Source organism: Neoarius graeffei, chromosome 6 (genome assembly GCF_027579695.1).
Source record: "Neoarius graeffei isolate fNeoGra1 chromosome 6, fNeoGra1.pri, whole genome shotgun sequence".
NCBI lineage: Eukaryota > Metazoa > Chordata > Actinopteri > Siluriformes > Ariidae > Neoarius > Neoarius graeffei.
Window position 1 is genome coordinate 75,933,984 of NC_083574.1, and position 22,674 is coordinate 75,956,657.

A 22,674-nucleotide genomic window follows, 5' to 3' on the forward strand; every position below is an offset into this window, starting at 1 on the left:
AAGGTCCTGCATTTAACGGCTCAGTCTTTATGTGCCTTGGTTTGGAAATGCAATTTCAGGTCATAAAAACCTGGAGCTGCCACTTTAATGTGCTTTCTGCACGGAACACAGAATGAATATTGGGGGCCATTCGAAGATGCCTGGATCCATCCTTTGTATTCTCTATCCAGAGTTTCCCATTCCTTCAGATGTCCAGTTCCAGCACGTTTTCTCTTTGCCATTGCGTTTCCAGATGCCATTTTTAAATGATAAAACTTGTCAAATTTGATGTGTACACGAGGACTGCTCAACCACAAATAACCGAGAAAACTTTTGCGAAGAAAATTTTCTGAGAGTCATGGAAAAAATCTCAGATGATACAAAACGTAATTTTCCCGTATGAAAATCAGTGTATGCTGTATTAGCCAAAAAACTGCATTTTCCCATACAAAATACATGGAAACCATACAAGTTGTCATGTAGGAGTCAGTTGTAGTTTTAAAGTCGGTTACCACTTCAGCCAGCTTTTGTTGAATTTCCTCTCTTATGTAAACTAACTCCTTTTTCAAGTCATCTCTGATTTTGTCTCGAAAGTTGCCCATTTCAGACTTCATCTCCATCACCACTGTCATTATATCTGTGCGGACAGTGGCGATGCTAGCTTCTGTACCTACCCCTGCTAGCTCTGTATTTTGCCCACATCTGCCATTATATCCTTCATGTTCCACAGCCGTAGCCTCCTCTGTTGCTATTTTATCATTCTTCTCCACTCTCCCAGACTGTTTTCCTTTGACCTTCTTGTTCTTTTCCCTGTCCATTATCAGTTAAGATAAAATTCAAATATTACCTGTATTTAAGTTGGGAAATAAACTCCAACTGACTCGGAGCAATTATTTATGTGGCCATGTGTGTCAGCTCTCCACCAGAAGCCCTTCCAAAGTCTTGGTCTTGTCTTGGTCTCAGTTTAGGTAGGCTTGAAAACACTAGTACACCAAATGTTTGGAAATCCTTTTGTATCCCTATCCTGAGCAATATATTTCAACAATGAGATTCCATTCATGCTTTGTAAGCTCCTTGTGGACCATGCCTTCAGCAGTTGGAAGAAATCAAGATGATGTCAAGAAAATCATACAGACACAGCTGACCTTTATTTGGTGTTGATCAGAATCACAACATTGCTGACAGGTGTATGATAATTACTTTTAAACATGATTTTGAATATGATTGTCACATGTCACATGTCTCATTATAAAAGTGTGTCTGCATTTGTAAAATGAGGGGGTTTGTTTGTTTTTCACCTTGAATTTTGTAGGCTGAACAATTCAAGGTGAGGAAAGATCTGAGATGATATATCTTTGTTTATTTTTCATTTTAAAAATTCTGCAATTTTAACAGGGGTATGTACCGTAGACTTTTTTTAAAATAAACTGTATATGAAAATGCTATTTATTAACTAAAGCTTGGCATTCAATACAGTCCTTCAACTGCATATTCAGAATACAGACCACAAGCTTAGGGAGCAGCCAGGGTTGTGTATTAAGTCATACTGTCTTGCCTCCCTCTAAAACACCAGCATTATTAAGATTGCAGATGATTCTACACTCATTGGACTTAACACTAGAGTGATGAAAAAGCATATAGAAGGGAGATCTGATGGCATAGTGCCAGAAGAACAGTTGCTCCCTAAAGGCCAGCAAAATAAATGAGATGATTATTGACCCACAGAAGAGGATGGAGCAGCATGTATCACTGCACATAGGTGAGAAAGAGGTAGAGAGGGTGAACCCCTTTAAATTCCTTGGTGTTCACATTAGTAATGATATTACCTGGTCCTGGAATGCAGCTTACCTAACAAGGAAAGCCAGTATCTCACTGGGTTGCGACAGCTTGCGACAAATTGCGAACGTCATTCGTGAGAGAGTTTCAAAAGTGTCTTGAAACTTTCACGGGGCTTCTCAATTTCCTCGCATGAGTCGCAAAGTGTCGCTCCTTCATCACTGAAATTTTGAACATGTTCAAAAAATTAGTGCGACAAAATTTCTCTCAAAATATCCGCAAATGCGTCGCTGGTGTAGCAAAGCCATCACGAACCCTTCTCAAGTCAGTTTTTGTGAAGTGAGATACTGGCTGAAGTGCGAGAACTGAATTCGCATATTTTATCACAATTGTTGTGTCTCCAACTAGTCGCAGGTTGTCGCAGCCCAGTGAGATACTGGCTGAAGTCTCATCAATGCATGGACTTGGTGAGAATAACAAAAAAAATTGGCACCCCACACACCAAAAAAAAAAAAATCTGCAAGGGTACATATGGAGAATTTTCCCCAGTTTGGAGACTACACTGCTAAGGACAGACAGGCTGGTCAGTGGGTGTGTTGAACCGTTCAAACCAAATCAGGGGCGGGGGGGGGGGGGGGGGGTGTAGCGGGATCATCAGGAGAACACAATACACTCACCAACCACTTTAATAGGAACTTGTTCTTGATTTTAAGATTCCTGTTCTTGGCTGGCAGGAGTGGAACCCAGTGTGGTCCTCTGCTATTGCAGAACATGCTTTTCTGATCACCACGGGTGTCTCATCTCATCTCATTATCTCTAGCCGCTTTATCCTGTTCTACAGGGTTGCAGGCAAGCTGGAGCCTATCCCAGCTGACTACGGGGGAAAGGTGGGGTACACCCTGGACAAGTCGCCAGGTCATCACAGGGCTGACACATAGACACAGACAACCATTCACACTCACATTCACACCTACGGTCAATTTAGAGTCACCAGTTAACCTAACCTGCATGTCTTTGGACTGTGGGGGAAACCGGAGCACCCGGAGGAAACCCACGTGGACACGGGGATAACATGCAAACGTCGCACAGAAAAGCCCTCGCCGGCCATGGGGCTCGAACCCAGACCTTCTTGCTGTGAGGCGACAGCGCTAACCACTACACCACCATGCCACCCCACCATGATTGTAAAGAGTGAATATATGAGTTACTCTATCATTCCTACCAACCCAAACCAAGCTGGGGTGGGTTTCCCAAAAGCCCTGCATGCACACTCTCTTTCTCACTCTCACTCTCTTTTTAACTCCCTCCGTCGGACAACACTCCTAAACATTTGGATTTCAGGAGTAGCTAAGGGTTGAGTAGAAGTTGGGTTTAAGGCCTAGCCGAGCCTAGTTTTTAAACTACAGATCCTTTGTCTCTCTCCCTTGTGCGCTCTCCTTGTTGACCATCCCCCTCTAGGCAAGGCCTAGCACAAGGCTTGCACATTCTGTTCGCATTCTATACACACACACACACACACACACACCTACTCATACACACACTCTCACACCTACTCATACACACACTCTCACACAGACACACAAACACGTGATTTCCCTCTCAGATTTGAACATCCACTCGCCCCTACACTCTAAACTTGCATATAGCTTATTACTTCTGATCACCATTAATGCCTTAGTTATCATCATATACACTACTGATTCTTATTTGTATACACTGTATCACCATTTATATTGAATTATTCCTTGGCTGCTATTGTTGCTATATCTGATCAGTATTAGTGTGCTAATTCATGTCAGCTATTTCAATAAATGGTATCTTTGGAATAAACTGTGTCCTGTCTATTGCTACAACATTCACTGAGTGCCAACCTCTGCCAAACAAGTATTCTAATTGCCTTCGCCCATTTGGTTGTTATATGAATGTTATAGATCTAGAGTAAACGTATTACATTAGACTACAATACTCACTAAATTATAGCAATATCACCACTAAGTTATTCCATTGATTTGAATAGCTTCACTATAAACTATTATACACTTGAATTAATGATTAATGAATTTGAGACTGATCCCTTTTTACATGAGACTGATTTGATAAGCCTACTGCACCTAGTCACGTTCCAAACTGTGCTGCTTTTGTCTCAGAATAACAACAGTAAAATTCAGTTTTTGTAATAACAGTGCAAGTAAATTGATGTGTAATGTGTATTAATGATTAAAGCACTTGTGTCATTCTTTTTTCAGTTTGAGCTTGCTGTATGTGAACTCAGTTGAATGCTCTCTCTCTCTCTCTGTGTTAGATACTGTTTCATCTGGGGCCTACATCCATTACCAGTTCTCTGTTGTTCAAGTAGGTTTTCTAAACATAATATTCATTATTAAGTGTTGTGTTCCATTGTCCTTGGTTGCCTCTTTGTGATATGGATTTATAACTGTAATATTGCTGGAAAAATAAATGAGTGAGTATTTCATATTAGCAAGTCAATAGCTGCACTTACATGCAGCCTCAATGTTAATAATCCAAGTACTACAGTGGTGCTTGAAAGTTTGTGAACCCTTTAGAATTTTCTATATTTCTGCATAAATATAACCTTAAATATCATCAGATTTTCACACAAGTCCTAAAGTAGATAAAGAGAACCCAGTTAAGCAAATGAGAGAAAAATATTATACTTGGTCATTTATTTATTGAGGAAAATGATCCAATATTACATATGTGAGTGGCAAAAGTATGTGAACCTTTTGCTTTCAGTATCTGGTGTGACCCCCCCCCCCCCCCCCCCCCGTGCAGCAATAACTGCAACTAAACATTTCTGGTAACTGTTGATCAGTCCTGCACAGCAACTTGGAGGAATTTTAGCCCATTCCTCCCTACAGAACAGCTTCAACTCTGGGATGTTGCTGGGTTTCCTCACATGAACTGCTCGCTTCAGGTTCTTCCACAACATTTCGATTGAATTAAGCTCAGGACTTTGACTTGGCCATTCCAAAACATTAACTTTATTCTCCTTTAACCATTCTTTGGTAGAGAACGAATTGTGTACTTCGGGTCGTTGTCTTGCTGCATGACCCACCTTCTCTTGAGATTCAGTTCATGGACAGATGTCCTAACATTTTCCTTTAGAATTTGCTGGTATAATTCAGAATTCATTGTTCCATCGATGATGTCAAGCTGTCCTGGCCCAGATGCAGTAAAACAGGCCCAAACCATGATACTACCACCACCACGTTTCACAGATGGGATAAGGTTCTTATGCTGGAATGCAGTGTTTTCCTTTCTCCAAATATAATGCTTCTCATTTAAACCAAAAAGTTCTATTTTGGTCTCATCCATCCACAAAACATTTTTTTCCAATAGCCTTCTGGCTTGTCCACATGATCTTTAGCAAACTGCAGATGAGCAGCAATGTTCTTTTTGGAGAGCAGTGGCTTTCTTCTTGCAATCCTGCCATGCACACCATTGTTGTTCAGTGTTCTCCTGATGGTGGACTCATGAACATTAACATTAGCCAATGTGAGAGAGGCCTTCATTTCCTTAGAAATTACCCTGGGATCCTTTGTGACCTTGTCGACTATTACATGCCTTGCTCTTGGAGTGATCTTTGTTGGCCAACCATTCCTGGGCAGGCTAACAATGGTCTTGAATTTCCTCCATTTGTACACAATCTGTCTGTCTGTGGATTGGTGGAGTCCAAACTCTTTAGAGATGGTTTTGTAACCTTTTCCAGCCTGATGAGCATCACCAACGCTTTTTTTTGAGCTCCTCAGGAATCTCCTTTGTTCATGCCATGATACACTTCCATAAACATGTGTTGTGAAGATCAGACTTTTTGATAGATCCCTGTTCTTTAAACAAAACAGGGTGCCCACTCACAACTGATTGTCATCCCATTGATTGAAAACACCTGACTAATTTCACCTTCAAATTAACTGCTAATCCTAGAGGTTCACATACTTTTGCCACTCACAGATATGTAATATTGGATCATTTTCCTCAATAAATAAATGACCAAGTATAATATTTTTGTCTCATTTGTTTAACTGGCTTCTTTTCATCTACTTTTAGGACTTGTGTGAAAATCTGATGATGTTTTAGGTCATATTTATGCAGAAGTATAGAAAATTCTTAAGGGTTCACAAACTTTCAAGCACCACTATAGTTCTAGAGTTTTACCAACTTATTCCAAAATGTCTTGTTAAGTAAAATGATCTGTCCATGCAACAAGATAATTTCACTCGTATTAAGGAATTTTCTCCTCAAATTCAGTTTCAGTTTTTTGTAGTGTGGCTGCCATACCAAAAACAACATGTCTCGCTTTCTTTAACAGGGTGTCCTAGCAGTCTTTTCAACGAGTCTTTCAGCAAGTGCACTTGATCAAAACAACTACAAATAATAAAGTCCATATCCATGAAGGTCACGACAAAATTCTTACCCAGTGATACAGTTACAATGCACTGTGATCCTTTCTCTGTCTTGTTTAACTAAGATCCAGGTCTTTAAAGGGGTTTCTAATGAGCTTTGTGAATGATTTACCTGAGAGATAAGAGCGAACACAAGTGAGAATCAAGCGAACTGTTGTTTGTTTCCACTTAAGCTTGCAGTGCTTCATTGTAAAGACACAAATGAAAAGCTTAAAAAAAAAAAAAACCACATACTTACATGGGCAAAAACAATACAGGATTCATTCAGCAGCGACTTGATACCCAGGTCCTTTACCCAGCTATATACAAAAAAGTTGTAAGCCTCCATACTCTTCCATGCATTCATCTGTTTTGCGGTGTAGAAGGATGTCTGCAATACCAGATAGTTCAAGATGTCCAAGAACTTGACTGAAGGGTAGTTTTTGAGATTGTATGACAAATAATTCTTTCCCTGACTGTAGGAGTGATTTCCATTGCACATATCAATCTGCTGAATATATCTAAAGCGAGCAGTGGCTCCTAGATTATGAGCATACTCTTAGTTATTGTTCCTTGTTTGCACTATGGCAGCCATTTTGGTTTGCTAGACCACCAGCTGTTTTACTGGAAGTGAAATTGCAAAGAAAATTCACATGACTGAAACCCAAGAATGGTCAGAGGTGTCATATCCTGACATTTACAACTACCTCAATGAGTTTCCAAGTAATGTTGATTTCTGTCATCTATGACCTTTTTTTTTTCCTGTCTAGAGATGCAGCCGCCTGCTTAGTCTGTCCACCTTGTTTACTGCTGTTAATGTGCAAATCCAATTTAGCACCTGCTGGGCTAGAGTGGACTGGAGACAGCGGTATTTCTGCCTCTCCTTCCTAGTTTATGTAGATGGACAATCCCGACTGCTACCTTAAATTCAATCTTTTGCCCTCTATTTCCCTACTTGGTAGTAAAGAGAAACAAATGTGTGAGTGTGTTTTACTATTGATGGTGTAGGACACAATACAGCAACTTTGATGCATGGTGACATCTATCTCCTATTTGCCACCAGCCAATTCTACTTTTTGTTTTCCCCACAAAAAGTGGTATGCATGCTAAAACTACTTCAAGCTGACCTCACATTGTTCTAGTCTATATTTGATCTCAGACCTGATAGAGGTTTTGCTGTGTAGGCATATATATTATGGAAATCATCATAATAGGATGGCGCAGCATCCTTTTATATACTTCCTGTGCCTCGTAGTGAACTCCAGCCGCGCGGGTTTAGTTTTCCCGCCTGTCTGCCATAAGCGCTACATTTGTCAACAGTGTGGAGTGGCACTCCCTTTTCAGCACCACCACAAAAGGGACAATGGGGCACTGTCCTTTCAGCACCACTGCAGCAGCATGGTAAGGAGCACTTGTGAGGTTGTGCATGAGGGCTGCCAGCCTGCCAACGTCACAGAATCCCCCACCCCCAGCTCCAAGCCAGTTAGTGTGGGAGACTGGGCCCAGAATGCATCCCTCCTAGAGAGGTCATCAACATTTCTGTGGTGGGCCCCCACTTGATGTTGGGCCTGGAATGAGAAGTTTTGCGGGGGGGGGAAACTGAGTTATTCTGTTGTTGGAGTCCTGAGCTTCAGCCATCCACTGTAGGGTGATGTGATCTGTAAGGAGAGTGAAATGATGACCAATGAGATAAGATTGGAATTATTGATGAAACCCACTTGATGGCAAGGGTATCATTCAGCAGGGGTTAGTTTCTACTCACGTAGATGATTGACTGCCCTTCTCCACTGAACTCTTGGGAGAGAACTGTGCCCAGGCTCGTCTCAAAGGCATTGATATGCACCAGGAAAGGTTAGAAGTCTGGGTTTCTGAACACTGGAGAGCTGGTGAAGGTGGTCTTCAGTGTTTGGAAGGCTTATTTGGCTTCCATAGTTCATCATACTTTGAGAGGCTCTCCTCTCCTACAACCCCGATTCCAAAAAAGTTGGGACAAAGTACAAATTGTAAATAAAAACGGAATGCAATAATTAACAAATCTCAAAAAGTGGTATTGTATTCACAATAGAACATAGACAACATATCAAATGTCGAAAGTGAGACATTTTGAAATTTCATGCCAAATATTGGCTCATTTGAAATTTTATGACAGCAACACATCTCAAAAAAGTTGGGACAGGGGCAATAAGAGGCTGGAAAAGTTAAAGGTACAAAAAAGGAACAGCTGGAGGACCAAATTGCAACTCATTAGGTCAATTGGCAATAGGTCATTAACATGACTGCGTATAAAAAGAGCATCCTGGAGTGGCAGCGGCTCTCAGAAGTAAAGATGGGAAGAGGATCACCAATCCCCCTAATTCTGTGCCGACAAATAGTGGAGCAATATCAGAAAGGAGTTCGACAGTGTAAAATTGCAAAGAGTTTGAACATATCATCATCTACAGTGCATAATATCATCAAAAGATTCAGAGAATCTGGAAGAATCTCTGTGCGTAAGGGTCAAGGCCAGAAAACCATATTGGGTGCCCGTGATCTTCGGGCCCTTAGACAGCACTGCATCACATACAGGCATGCTTCTGTATTGGAAATCACAAAATGGGCTCAGGAATATTTCCAGAGAACATTATCTGTGAACACAATTCACCGTGCCATCTGCCATTGCCAGCTAAAACTCTATAGTTCAAAGAAGAAGCCATATCTAAACATGATCGAGAAGCGCAGACGTCTTCTCTGGGCCAAGGCTCATTTAAAATGGACTGTGGCAAAGTGGAAAACTCTTCTGTGGTCAGACAAATCAAAATTCAAAGTTCTTTATGGAAATCAGGGACGCCGTATCATTCGGACTAAAGAGGAGAAGGATGACCCAAGTTGTTATCAGCACTCAGTTCAGAAGCCTGCATCTCTGATGGTATGGGGTTGCATTAGTGCATGTAGCATGGGCAGCTAACACATCTGGAAAGACAACATCAATGCTGAAAGGTATATCCAGGTTTTAGAGCAACATATGCTCCCATCCAGATGACGTTTCTTTCAGGAAAGACCTTGCATTTTCCAACATGACAATGCCAAAGCACATACTGCATCAATTACAGCATCATGGCTGCGTAGAAGAAGGGTCCGGGTACTGAACTGGCCAGCCTGCAGTCCAGATCTTTCGCCCACAGAAAACATTTGGCACATCATAAAACAGAAGATATGACAAAAAAGACCTACGACAGTTAAGGAACTAGAATCCTACATTAGACAAGAATGGGTTAACATTCCTATACCTAAACTTGAGCAACTTGTCTCCTCAGTCCCCAGACGTTTACAGACTGTTGTAAAGAGAAAAGGGGATGTCTCACAGTGGTAAACATGGCCTTGTCCCAACTTTTTTGAGATGTGTTGTTGTCATGAAATTTAAAATCACCTAATTTTTCTCTTTAAATGATGCATTTTCTCAGTTTGAACATTTGATATGTCATCTGTGTTCTATTCTGAATAAAATATGGAATTTTGAAACTTCCACATCATTGCATTCCGTTTTTATTTACAATTTGTACTTTGTCCCAACTTTTTTGGAATCGGGGTTGTAAGTTAATCTGAGAGGGGGAGGCTATAGAGGAGAAATTAGACACACATCTCCTGTAGTATCCTTCCAAGCCCAAGAAGGCAAATACCTGACTCTTTGCTGTGGCTCAGGGATTGTTTCTGACAGCCTCAATCTTCTTTTCCTGGTTCTTCAGGAGTCCCTAACTGATGCAATAGCCCAGGTACTGTGCCTCTGTGAGTCCCAGGTGGCATTTGCAGGGGTTTGCTGTCAGCCCAACTCAACTGAGCTCACCCAGTACCTGTTTGAGCTAGTATAGGTGCTCTTGCCAAGTGTATGAATGGATGACCACATCATCAAGATATGCAGTGGTGTAGAGCTGATGGGGCTGCAGGACGATGTCTATCAGGTGCTGGAAGGTCTCTGGTGCTCCATGGAGGCCAAAGGGGAGAACCTCAAGAATTGCCAATGACCTGTGGTGGTGCTGAAGGCTGTTTTGGACTAGATGTGGAGATGAGGGCAATTTGCCAGAAGCCTTTGTTGAGTTTGAGGGTGGAGATAAATCTGGCTTTCCTTAGGTGCTTGAGGAGGTCATCCACTTGGGGCATGGGGTAGTTGTTGATCTCAGAGACCTGGTTCCATTTCCTTAGTCATTAGACAGTCGCAGACTTCCATCAGGTTTGGGGACTATGATGATGGGGCTGGACCAGGGGCTGGAGGACTCCTCAGTGACTCCAATCTGGAGCATGCGGGCTACCTCCGCCTCTATATCCTGACACTCGGGGACCCGGAAGGGCTTTTTGTGGATTAACACTCCTGGAGCTGTTTTGATCTAATGCTGGAGAACATGTGTCCACCTGTGTTCCACTGAGAACACATCCCCAAACTGGCCCTCAGGCTCCTTGAGCTCGTCTTTGGATTGGTTTAAGTTACTTTCCCTGATGGACTCGCTCTCCATTCAAGGTGCCTGTGTAGGAGATATAGAGGCCTGAGAGCACTGGCATTGTTTCAACCCATTTTTTTTCCAAGATGTTCACATGGAATAGTTTGTCAGTGGCTCTCCTACCCAGCTGCCACAGGTGATAATTCACTGGCCCTACTCTCTCTGTGATGGTGTAAGAGTCACCCACTCAGTTTGCTCCTGCAAGGCCTGCATGCAGTCAACAACTGAGCAGAATGGCAAGGGTTCCCAGGATTCTTTGACCACATCAAACAGCCCCCTGGGTCTCTGTCTGAACAGGAGTTCAAAGGAGCTGAACCAGTCGAGTTCTGAGGGTTCTCCTGAACAGTGAAGAGCACATAGGGTAAGAGCAGGTCCCAGTTGCTGCCCTCTTTGTCCACCATGATTTTCAGGGTCCTTCAGGCATCCTTTTCAGGGTCTGATTGGACCTCTCAATGAGCCCATCTGTTTGGGGTGGTAAACAGAGGTTTTCAGATGTTTTACCTACAACATTTGACATAAGTCTAGCATCAGCTAAGACATGAATGGGGAGCCTTGGTCAATGAGCAAGTCCTTTCAGACTCCCACTTAGCTGAAGAGCATCATGAGCTCATGTGCAGTTTTCTTGGAAAAGACCTTGCACAGGGAGATGGCCTCAGGATACCTCGTGGCATAGTCCACTCCCATCAATATGTACTTGTGGCCACAGGCAGACTCTGGGAGTGGCCTTACAAGGTCCATACCCAACTGCTCGAATGGGACCCCAGTGATGGGCAGGGAAAGGAGAGGTGCCTGGGCCAGCTTATATGGGGTTGTTTTCTGATGTTGGGGACATCTTTGGCAGATGTTGTGTACCTCTGCTTGGCCAGTGGAAGCAGTCCTGAATCTTCTCCAAGGTATTCTGGGATCCCAGATGACCACCTAGCAGGTGGGTATGGGCCAGGTGCATGATGGTGTCAATATTCATGCGGAGCAATGGTAGTAGAGCAATGTATTTTTGACAAGGAAGTAAGGAGCGTGTTGCACACAGGGGCTAGAGCTCGACATGGGCCCCCTGGAGACAGAGGTGTCAATCATCTCCTCTTGGGTGCTGGATGGTAGAACCCTGGCCAGTCATTTCCTATGGGCAAAGACAGGCAGATCTGGGATAAGCCCAATGCTCAGTGGTCACTCACCTCTCCTTCTGTCCACCTGCACCTCAGCAGTGGGGACCTCCATCATGTTCCTGCGAACACATCACTGCCAGGCTTCCAATGGGTTTGCCAGCAGTGGGCATAGCTGATGGACAAGCTAGGTTGATGGCATTTCCCAAGTCCAACAGTGCCAGGATTGGCTTCACATTTAGTTGGAGGATAAAGGTGGGGCACTGACATAGAGGACATCATGTATGGCACAGGCAGCTAACCAAGGCTTGTGGATCTTGGGAAGAGAGACACTGTTGGTTTCAGTGGGCATGGGCTTATAGGCTTGGTTAATTCCTCTCAGTGTCCCAGTAGCTGTACTCCGGTGGTAATGTAGCTCTTGGTGGAAGACATGATCTCATGACTGTCTCTGACCCCTCCCAATTTCAAGCATGGATATGGCACACTTGAGAGCAGTGACCAGGGAGTCTTCACTGCTTTCATCCCTACAGCTTTACTTTTTTTTTCCCAGGGAGGGCCCTTAGGAACTTGGTTGAGGGTGAGGCATTGTACTGTCTCTGACAGGAGAAGCTGGTCTGGCTGGAGCACCTTCAAGCTATGTGCAGGAGTGTGTCCCCATGGTTCCTGGCCAGGTTGATAGGCCCAAAGGTGAAACTCAGAGGTGGCTCAAATGGAGGAGAGCTTGCAGTGGGCCAGGACCTCTTGTTTAAGGGTGTTCATCAGGGTGCATAGTAAGCTTGTTTTGACTCCCCTGTGAGCAAAGTGGCCAAGACATGGGACAAGTCCCATAGGGCCCAGATCTCCAGAGTAGAAACCCTCTTGAATATGCCCAAGAATGCCTCAACATTGTCATTGGTAGTCAGCTTCATGAGCAGCTGTTGGGTGTCCTGGGCCAGGATGGGGAGGGGTACCACCACAGCTGGGGTGACTTGTCTGAGAGACAGCAGCTCCTGGGTCACCATATGGAGGTCCCATGCCATCTCCTGGGACCTGGGAGAGCTGTGACTGCTGGAGACTGACCTTGAGGGAGATGCTGCACCACTAGTTCCAGAAAGGTGGTGATGGGGGGTTGGTCTGGGTCTGTGCCTTCTGCCCACATTCTTCACCAGTGTGGTGCCCCCTAATTTTTGGGCTCAGACACAGCTACAGGAGACTGGGGTTGGGTGTAAGAAAAAGGTGCTCTTTAATTTGCAAATGTGGCAAATTGTGGGGAAAAGGGAGTGAGGGTGTGGGGTGCTGTGAAATCTTCATGCCCAAGTGGAGGAACATCCCTTGGAGAACGCTGAGGGGCTGCTGCTCAGGAGAGGTGTTATAGAGGAGAATTGCTTCCATTGAGCTGGTGAGTGCTGTCAGAGCTGGAATCTGTTGGCAGACAGAGAGAGCAGCACAGATTGAGTACTTCCTCTCACCATCCTCCTACTCACCCATCTAATGGAGCGACATCCTTTTATATCCTCCCTATACCTCATGGAGGGTGAGTGGGAGCACAGATTAATGAGCTCCAGTTGTGCAAGATTAGTTTTCCTTGTTCCTCTGCTGTGTGTGTTGTGTTTGTCAACAGTGCTGGAGCAGTGTTTTTTTTTTTTTTTTTTTCAGCACTGCCACTAAGGGGAGAACAGGGCACTGTCTTTTCAGAACCACTGAGGCAGCATGGCGAGGAGCACATGTGAAGTTGTGCATGAGGGCCGCCAGCCCGCCAATGTCACAATGTGCACACTTAATGTACCATGTTTTTAAATTAAAAAAGGAAAATGGGATGTGATTAAGTGTTTATAATGTAAATACAAGAACTTAATGTGCATCCTTTAGAACAGTTGTAACATTATCTTCAGACATACTGTATCTGTAAGCAAGAAATATGCTTCATCAAATGTTAATATCAACAGTTTTGCATGAATGTAATAAATTCCAGCTGGAGGAAAAATGTGATCTGAAATTAAAATGTTATATACATGCTCTTGCCCTGTCTGCATTGCCTTGAAAAGGTCTTCCACAGTCTATCTGCACCTTGCCAACCACACAGTTTAAAAAAATAATAATAAAAAAATAAATAATAATAATAATAACAGGTAACTTTTACTAAAAGTATATTTAAAATAAGTTGTTTTTACTTTTGAGTTGATCTGAGGTAATAAAGTAGTTTTACTTTTACCTTTGTCCAATTTCACCATAGTAATAGTACTTTTACTTGAGTAAAATGATTTAGTACTCATTACACCTCTGGACTTCAGGAAGTGGAAGATTTTTCTTTTTTTTTCCATCATCAAATAGGAGTTTTAGAGTCTATAATCACCTCATAACTCTATGATCAATTACAGTCATTTAATTGGACTATAGTAAATCGACTGAAATCAAACTAAATTTATTCATATTAACAAAATCCCACATACAGTGTAAGGGGTTAACAAAATTGTAATTTTTATTTCAGGGAGTGCTGACCATGCAGGTTCTACACAATGGCTATGCTGATCCAAACAATCTAGTGTTTGAGAACATCACCATATTAGGACTGAGCAGCCCCCCTACAAGTGTGACCATCAATAATGGCACCATGGTTACTGCCTTGCCAGAATCCAACATTTACTATGACTCAGTGAAGAGGGTAAGTACATGCTTTCTCATGCTGTGATAGCTATCCAACAAAATGCAGTCAACATACTGATAAGAAACAAAACTGGTGCTGCATCAGGCTAACACACTGTAACAAATTAATGTCTCAGTGTCACATTTTTGACATATAGGAATGTATGCTCTGGGAAAGAATGTGTAGAAAAATTACACAAATTGTGTATCACTCTGGTTTACACATTTTGTATCAGTATGAAATAAAATTGTGTTGGAATAAATCAGCTTTTTACGCATAGTGTCACACTTCCTGGCTCACCCAACACTCAGGACTCCACTTCCCACAATCCCCATCACACACCAGTCACTACCACGTGCACTCCGTCAGCCAACCCAGAGCCACTTCCTAAGAGTGGCTCCCCCGAGTTCTAATCATCATCACCTGTACCTTTTTGTTTCCATTTGTATTTATACCCCTTTGTTTGTTTTGCTTGTCGCATAGTATTGCCTCTACATTTCGTGAGCCTACTGAGTGTTATTATTATTCGGATTGTTTATTTGTGTATGGCCATTTTTGCCTTCCATTTTTTTCCCCGTTTCGCCTAGCCCTTGCATTTGTTCGCCCGTTTCTCTTGCTTCTCAGTTTTTCGATCATCGCCTGTTTCCCTATTACAATTTGCTTGTGTTTAGATTGCCCATATTCACTGATTCCCAGTTCTTGGACTATTGCCTGTTTCCTGACCACGATTTGTCTAGCCTTCGTTACTGTTTTGGATCTCTCGGTATTGACCGGGTCTGGCTTTTGTACATTGTTTTTTTCCATTGTGCTCATTAAAACCTTGAGTTCATTCATAATCTGTGAGCATCTGGATTGTTATAGCTGCGTTACACATAGTTATACAGTGGTGCTTGAAAGTTTGTGAACCCTTTAGAATTGTCCAAATTTCTGGATAGATACAGTTAGGTCCATATTTGGACACTGACACAATTTTTTTTTTCTGTTTACTGAAACATATTCAAGTTATATAATGGACATGGACATAAAGTCCAGACTTTCAGCTTTCATTTGAGGGTATCCAAATTAAAATTGGATGAAGGGTTTAGGAGTTTCAGCTCCTTAACATGTGCCACCCTGTTTTTAAAGGGACCAAAAGTAATTGGACAATTGACTCAAAGGCTATTTCATGGGCAGGTGTGGGTAATTCCTTCATTATGTCATTCTCAATTAAGCAGATAAAAGGCCTGGAGTTTATTTGAGGTGTGGTGCTTGCATTTGGAAGATTTTACTGTGAAAAAAAACATGCGGTCAAAGGAGCTCTCCATGCAGGTGAAACAAGCCATCCTTAAGCTGCGAAAACAGAAAAAAAATCCATCCAATAAATTGCTACAATATTAGGAGTGGCAAAATCTACAGTTTGGTACATCCTGAGAAAGAAAGAAAGCACTGGTGAACTCATCAATGCAAAAAGACCTGGATGTCCACAGACGACAACAGTGGTGGATGATCGCAGAATAATTTCCATGGTGAAGAGAAACCCCTTCACAACAGCCAACCAAGTGAACAACACTCTCCAGGAGGTAGGCGTATCAATATCCAAATCTACCATAAAGAGAAGACTGCATGAAAGTAAATACAGAGGGTTCACTGCACATTCCAATATTCCAAAGAACATTCTTTGGACAGATGAAACCAAGATCAACCTCTACCAGAATGATGGAAAGAAAATAGTATGATGAAGGCATGGTACAGCTCATGATCCAAAGCATACCACATCATCAGTAAAACATGGTGGAGGCAGTGTGATGGCTTGGGCATGCATGGCTGCCAGTGGCACTGGGTCACTAGTGTTTATTGATGATGTGACACAGGACAGAAGCAGCCGGATGAATTCTGAGGTATTCAGAGACATACTGTGTGCTCAAATCCAGCCAAATGCAGCCAAACTGATTGGTCGGCATTTCTTAATACAGATGGACAATGACCCAAAACATAAAGCCAAAGCCACCCAAGAGTTTATTAAAGCAAAGAAGTGGAATATTCTTGAATGGCCAAGTCAATCACCTGATCTCAACCCAATTGAGCATGCATTTCACTTGTTAAAGACTAAACTTCAGACAGAAAGGCCCACAAACAAACAGCAACTGAAAACCACTGAAGTAAAGGCCTGGCAGAGCATTAAAAAGGAGGAAACACAGCATCTGGTGATGTCCATGAGTTCAAGACTTCAGGCAGTCATTGCCAACAAAGGGTTTTCAACCAAGTATTAGAAATGAACATTTCATTTACAATTATTTAATTTGTCCAATTACTTTTGAGCCCCTGAAATGAAGGGATTGTGTTTAAAAAATGCTTTAGTTCCTCACATTTTTATGCAATCAATTTGTTCAACCCACTGAATTAAAGCTGAAAGTCTGAACTTCAACTGCATCTGAATTGTTTTGTTCACAATTCATTGTGGTAATGTACAGAACCAAAATTAGAAAAATGTTGTCTCTGTCCAAATATTTATGGACCTAACTGTATGACGTAAAACATCATCAGATTTTCACACAAGTCCTAAAAGTAGATAAAGAGAACCCAGTTAAACAAATGAGACAAAAATATTATACTTGGTCATTTATTTATTGAGGAAAATGATCCAATATTACATATCTGTGAGTGGCAAAAGTATGTGAACCTCTAGGATTAGCAGTTAATTTGAAGGTGAAATTAGAGTCAGGTGTTTTCAATCAATGGGATGACAAATCAGGTGTGAATGAGCACCCTGTTTTATTTAAAGAACAGGGATCTATCAAAGTCTGATCTTCACAACACGTTTTTGAAAGTGTATCATGGTACAAACAAAGAAGATTTCTGAGGTCCTCAGAAAAAGCATTGTTGATGCTCATCAGGCTGGGAAAAAAAATCACAAAACCATCTCTAAAGAGCTTGGACTCCACCAATCCACAGTCAAACAGATTGTGTACAAATGGAGGAAATTCAAGACCATTGTCACCCTCCCCAGGAGTGGTCGACCAACTAAGCTCACTCTAGGAGCAAGGCATGTAATAGTCAGCGAGTTCACAAAGGACCCCTGGGTAACTTCTAAGCAACTGAAGGCCTCCCTCACATTGGCTAATGTTAATGTTCATGAGTCCACCATCAGGAGAACACTGAACAACAGTGATATGCATGGCAGAGTTGCAAGGAGAAAGCCACTGCTCTCCAAAAAGAACATTGCCGCTTGTCTGCAGTTTGCTAAAGATCATGTGGACAAGCCAGAAAAAAATAATTTGTGGACGGATGAGACCAAAATAGAACTTTTTGGTTTAAATGAGAAGTGTTATGTTTGGAGAAAGGAAAACACTGCATTCCAGCATAAGAATCTTATCCCATCTGTGAAAAGGGGTGGTGGTAGTATTATGGTTTGGGCCTGTTTTGCTGCATCTGGGCCAGGACAGCTTGCCATCATTGATGGAACAATGAATTCTGAATTATACCAGTGGATTCTAAAGGGAAATGTCAGGACATCTGTCCATGAACTGAGTCTCAAGAGAAGGTGAGTCATGCAGCAAGACAAGGACCCTAAGCACACAAGTCATTCTACCAAAGAATGGTTAAAGAAGAATAAAGTTAATGTTCTGGAATGGCCAAGTCAAAGTCCTGACCTTAATCCAATTGAACTGTTGTGGAAGGACCTGAAGCGAGCAGTTCATGTGAGGAAACCCACCAACATCCGAGAGTTGAAGCTGTTCTGTATGGAGGAATGGGCTAAAATTCCTCCAAGCTGGTGTGCAGGACTGATCAACAGTTATTGGAAATGTTATTTGCAGTTATTGCTGCACAAGGGGGTCACAGTAGATACTGAAAGCAAAGGTTCACATACACTCACGTGTAATATTGGATCATTTTCCTCAATAAATAAATGATCAAGTATCATATTTTTGTCTCATTTGTTTAACTGGGTTCTCTTTATCTACTTTTAGGACTTGTGTGAAAATCTGATGATGTTTTAGGTCATTTATGCAGAAACATGTAAAATTCTAAAGGGTTCACAAACTTTCAAGCACCACTGTACAATGTCTTGCGAAAGTATCCATCCCCCTTGGTGTTTGTCCTGTTTTGTCACATTACAAGCTGGAATTAAAATGGATTTTTGGGGAGTTAGCACCATTTGATTGACAACATGCCTACCACTTTAAATGTGCTATTTATTTATATATTTATTTATTTGTGATACATACAATAATTAAGATGAAATAACAGAAATCTGGAGTGTGCATAGGTATTCACCCCAAAGTCAATACTTTGTTGAGCCACCTTTTACTGCAATTACAACTGCATGCCTCTTGGGGTATGTCTGTCTTCGCTTAGCACATCTAGCCACTGGGATTTTTGCCCATTTCTCAAGGCAAAACTCCTCCAACTCCTTCAAGTTAGATGGGTTGCATTGGTGTAAAGGAATCTTTAAATTATGCCACAGATTCTCAACTGGATTGACATCTGGGCTTTGATTAGGCCATTACAAGACATTTAAATGTTTCCCTTGAAACCACTCCAGTGTAGCTTTAGCAGTATGTTTAGGGTCATTGTCCTGCTTGACTGTGAACCTTTGTCCCAGTCTCAAACCTCTGGCTGACTCAAACAGGTTTTCCTCCAGAATTGCCCTGTATTTAGTGTTATCCATCCTTCCTTCAATCCTTACTAGCTTTCCTATCCCTGTAGATGAAAAACATCCCAACAGCATGATACTGCCACCACCTTGCTTCACTGTAGGAATGGTTTTCTCAGGGTGGTGGAAAGTGTTGGGTTTGTGCCACACTTGGCATTTCCTTTGATGATCCAAAAGTTTAATTTTAGTCTCATCTGACCAGAGAATCTTCTTCCATGTGTTTGGGGAGTCTGTCACATGCTGTTGGGCAAACTCCAAATGTTTTTTTCCCCTTTAAGCAATAGCTTTTTTCTGGCCGCTCTTCCATAAAGCCCTGCTGTCTGGAATGAATGGCTTAAAGTGGTCCTCTGGACAGATACTCCCATCTCTGCTGTGGATCTTTGTACCTTCTTCTGTATTATCTTTGGTGTCTTTGTTGCATCTCTGATTAATGCCCTCCTTGCCTTTTCTGTGAGTTTTTATGAGCGGCCTTCTCTTATCAGGTTTGTAGTGGTGCCGTATTCTTTCCATTTGGCTATAATGAATTTAATGGTGCTCTGTGAGATATTCACAGTTTAGGATTTTTTTTTTAATCACCCAACCCTGATCTATATTTCTCCACAACTTTGTCTTTGACTTGTTTGGAGTGCTCCTTTGTTTTCGTGTTGCAGAATCAGGGTCCTTCCAGAACAGGTTGATTTATACAGACATCATGTTACAGATCATGTGACACTTTGATTGCACACGGATCTTAATCAACTAATTATGCAATTTTAAGAAGCTTATGGTTCTCCCAAGCCATTTGTTTGTGAGTGATAGACGCTTGTGCAGATTTATTTAATCCCCAATAACTCATAAAGCTTGTAAAGTGTGCATGACATAATTGTAGTGCCTTGGTCAGTCAGGATTTCTTTGGGAATCCCAACTCGGGAGAGAATTTTCAACAGTCCCTCTGACACATTACATGCAGAAATGTTACGCAGCAGGACTGCTGCTGGATATTGCATTGCATAGTTCACTAGGACTAAAATAAAATGATATCCCCATGCCAACCGATCTAATGGCCCGACAAGATCCATGCCAGTTCTCTCAAAGAGGGTCTCAATTAGAAGGAGAGGGTGCAAGGGCACTTTTGGAGGGCTGCTGGATTTAGTGGTTGGCATTCACGGCAAGCTGCACACCACCGGTGGACATCCCCATGAATCCCTGGACAGTAGAACTAAGCCATTGTTTGGGCTCATGTCTTATCCTGACCTAAGTGTCCAGCCAACATATTAAAGTAAGCTGCATGGAATATGAGTTCCCTACAGCTCTTTGGGATTAATAATTGGGTTATTTCTTCATGGGTTTGAGCGTCCTGTGTCACTTGGTATAACCTGTCTATAATAATTGCAAAGTATGGGAAAGAGGGTGTCACATGTGGCTGGAGAGGTTGACCATTGATTATTCTCACTTGGTCAAAGGCATGATGCAGAGTCTCATCTCACATTTGTTCAAATGGGAAATCCTCAGGGGAATCCCCAAGAGAGGGAGGAGGGGTGGGCTGTTCCCTGCTCCTCATATCACCCTGATGTGGTGCTGACATTGACAGCTCTGAGATGGCTTCCCTAATTAATGCTACACTGGAATCCCCCTGTGATGTATTACTGCAGGATCTGCCCACTAGACACGTGCCATTAGACCTTTAAATCCCAGCCAATCGGTCCCCAAATCAGTGGGTGGGTGACGCATGGGTGAACCGCTGTCTCTGCACTATGCTTTTTTCCCCAAAATAGAATGTGGACTGACACTAGTGGATATTCGTGAACATCCCTGTGTATACACACAACTTTCACCGCTTGTGCTCTCCCTAATGCCTCACCTTGCACCAGGTTTTGGTGGATTACAGCCAGAATCCACCAACGCTTGATATGTATCCCCTTGAATACTCACTGGTATGCAATACACTCCAGCCTGATCAAAAGCAGTCTCTGGTGCGTTGGGGATCTGGACCACAGCTCCCACCTCCATTGCAGAGCACTGGCCCTGGAGATGCCCGGGTCCCCCGCAGTGCCAGCATACCATTCCAGGCTTCACCACTGCACTGGCAATATGGGGATCACTCACCTGGGGGGGGACACAGACACAGAAGGGAAAGAAGGGAGGGGGACACCATGGGTGAGCCGAGCCAGCTGCGGGGAGCTGGCCCCCATCTCCATGGTGGGGGAACAGGGTGGGGAGAGGGAGAGGTGAGACAGGAAGAAGGGGAAGGGGGAGAGACAGAGAGAGAAAAGGTGGAATGTATGCCTGCCGCAGGAACCGCCACCAGATGGTCCTCCCCCAACTTGATGGTTTGATCTAGAAATGCCTGGTGGTGGCACTGGACCCACTGCACTGTCAGTTCTGGCAGCTGTGTGATGAACTGCTCCAGTGCCACCACATCAATGATTCCCTCGACGTCGCGGTCATCCATCCTCAGCCACCACCTGTAGGCATCCCAGAACTGTTGGCTGAATGCAAACGACTGGCTGACTTCCTCCAATGTCAGTGTGCAGAAGCGCTGATGGTTTTGTTCTAGGGAGTGGCCAACACACTGCAGGATGGCTCACTTCAAGTCGGCATATTCGAGCTGACTGTCGGCAGGAAGCTGTTGCACAGTGAGCTGGGTGCCTCTGGACAGCAGCAGGAGTAAACAGGCCACGCATTGCTCAAGTGGCCACCCCCATGCCTTGGCCACTTGCTCAAAGAACATGAGGAATGCCTCAGGATTGTAATGCGGCTCCATCTTTGCTAGTGTGACATCGGGTGGATCTGCAGTGGTGGTGGTTGAGGACCCCGAAAATGCAAGCAAATTCCAGAATGCCTGGCAATCTTCCTGTTGGGCCAGCAGCAAGGCTTCAAAGTGATGTTCCTGCTCCTCCCAGAGGGCAATCAGTGCTTGGTGCTGGCTCTGTTGGGCAGCACCAAGGGCATGAATGAGGTCCTTAAGTGGGGAGGACTCCATGGGGTGGTTCGCTTCAGTATCCTGGCTTTTGGCACCACTGTAGGAAGACTCTACTGTGGGAGAAATACTGAAGCACAAACAGGCAGGGAATGGTGTCAACACAGCCCCCCTTTTCAGCATTTACTTTCACTCATTCACATGTGCCACACACACATACAGATGCTCTGGTCAGGAGAAATCCCCCTCTTCACTCTCTCCCTCCTTTTCTTTGCTCCATTGTCACTGCAACAGACATACACAACATTAATTGACAACAGGTGTACTGACTTTGCCACTCACCTTCCCTGGCCCCATCCTCCATTCACAAACCGACACTTGGCCACGCCCCCACTGCCACACACTTTAGCTTAACAGTGGACCTGAAGAGGCAATTAAAGATGCTCTTCTTCTTCTTAAAAGACTTTCAGAAAACCCACCCTTGAACTGTTGCTCAATAATCCAAAGTCCTCTTTTCAGATGAAAGTAAATTTTGCATTTCATTTGTAAGTCAATTTCTTTGAGTCTGGAGAAAGAGTGGAGAGGCACAGCATCCAAGGTGTTTGAAGTCCAATGTGAAGTTTCTGCAGTCTGTGATGATTTGGGTTGCCATGTCATCTACCGGTGTTGGTCCTCTGTGGTTTATCAAGTCCAAAGTCAATGCAGCTGTCTACCAGGAGAGTTTAGTGCACTTCATGTTTCCACCTGCTGATAGGCTTTATGGAGAGGCTGATTTCCTTTTCCGGCAGGACT

At 43.1% G+C, this 22,674-nt stretch overlaps 1 protein-coding gene across 5 annotated transcripts in view; it reads left to right on the forward strand.

Annotated features, from left to right (window-relative positions):
* Window positions 1-22,674, forward strand: part of si (sucrase-isomaltase) — a 484,577-nt gene that overhangs the window by 310,918 nt on the left and 150,985 nt on the right. For all 5 annotated transcript variants that reach the window (XR_009654900.1, XR_009654901.1, XM_060924052.1 and 2 more), the window contains 2 exons: window positions 4,058-4,107; window positions 14,195-14,368. Coding sequence is in view for 3 of the 5 variants with exons in the window: in XM_060924052.1 (XP_060780035.1) it covers window positions 4,058-4,107; window positions 14,195-14,368 (224 nt within the window). In the remaining 2 variants the exon portion in view is untranslated. The remainder of the gene's footprint in view (window positions 1-4,057; window positions 4,108-14,194; window positions 14,369-22,674) is intronic.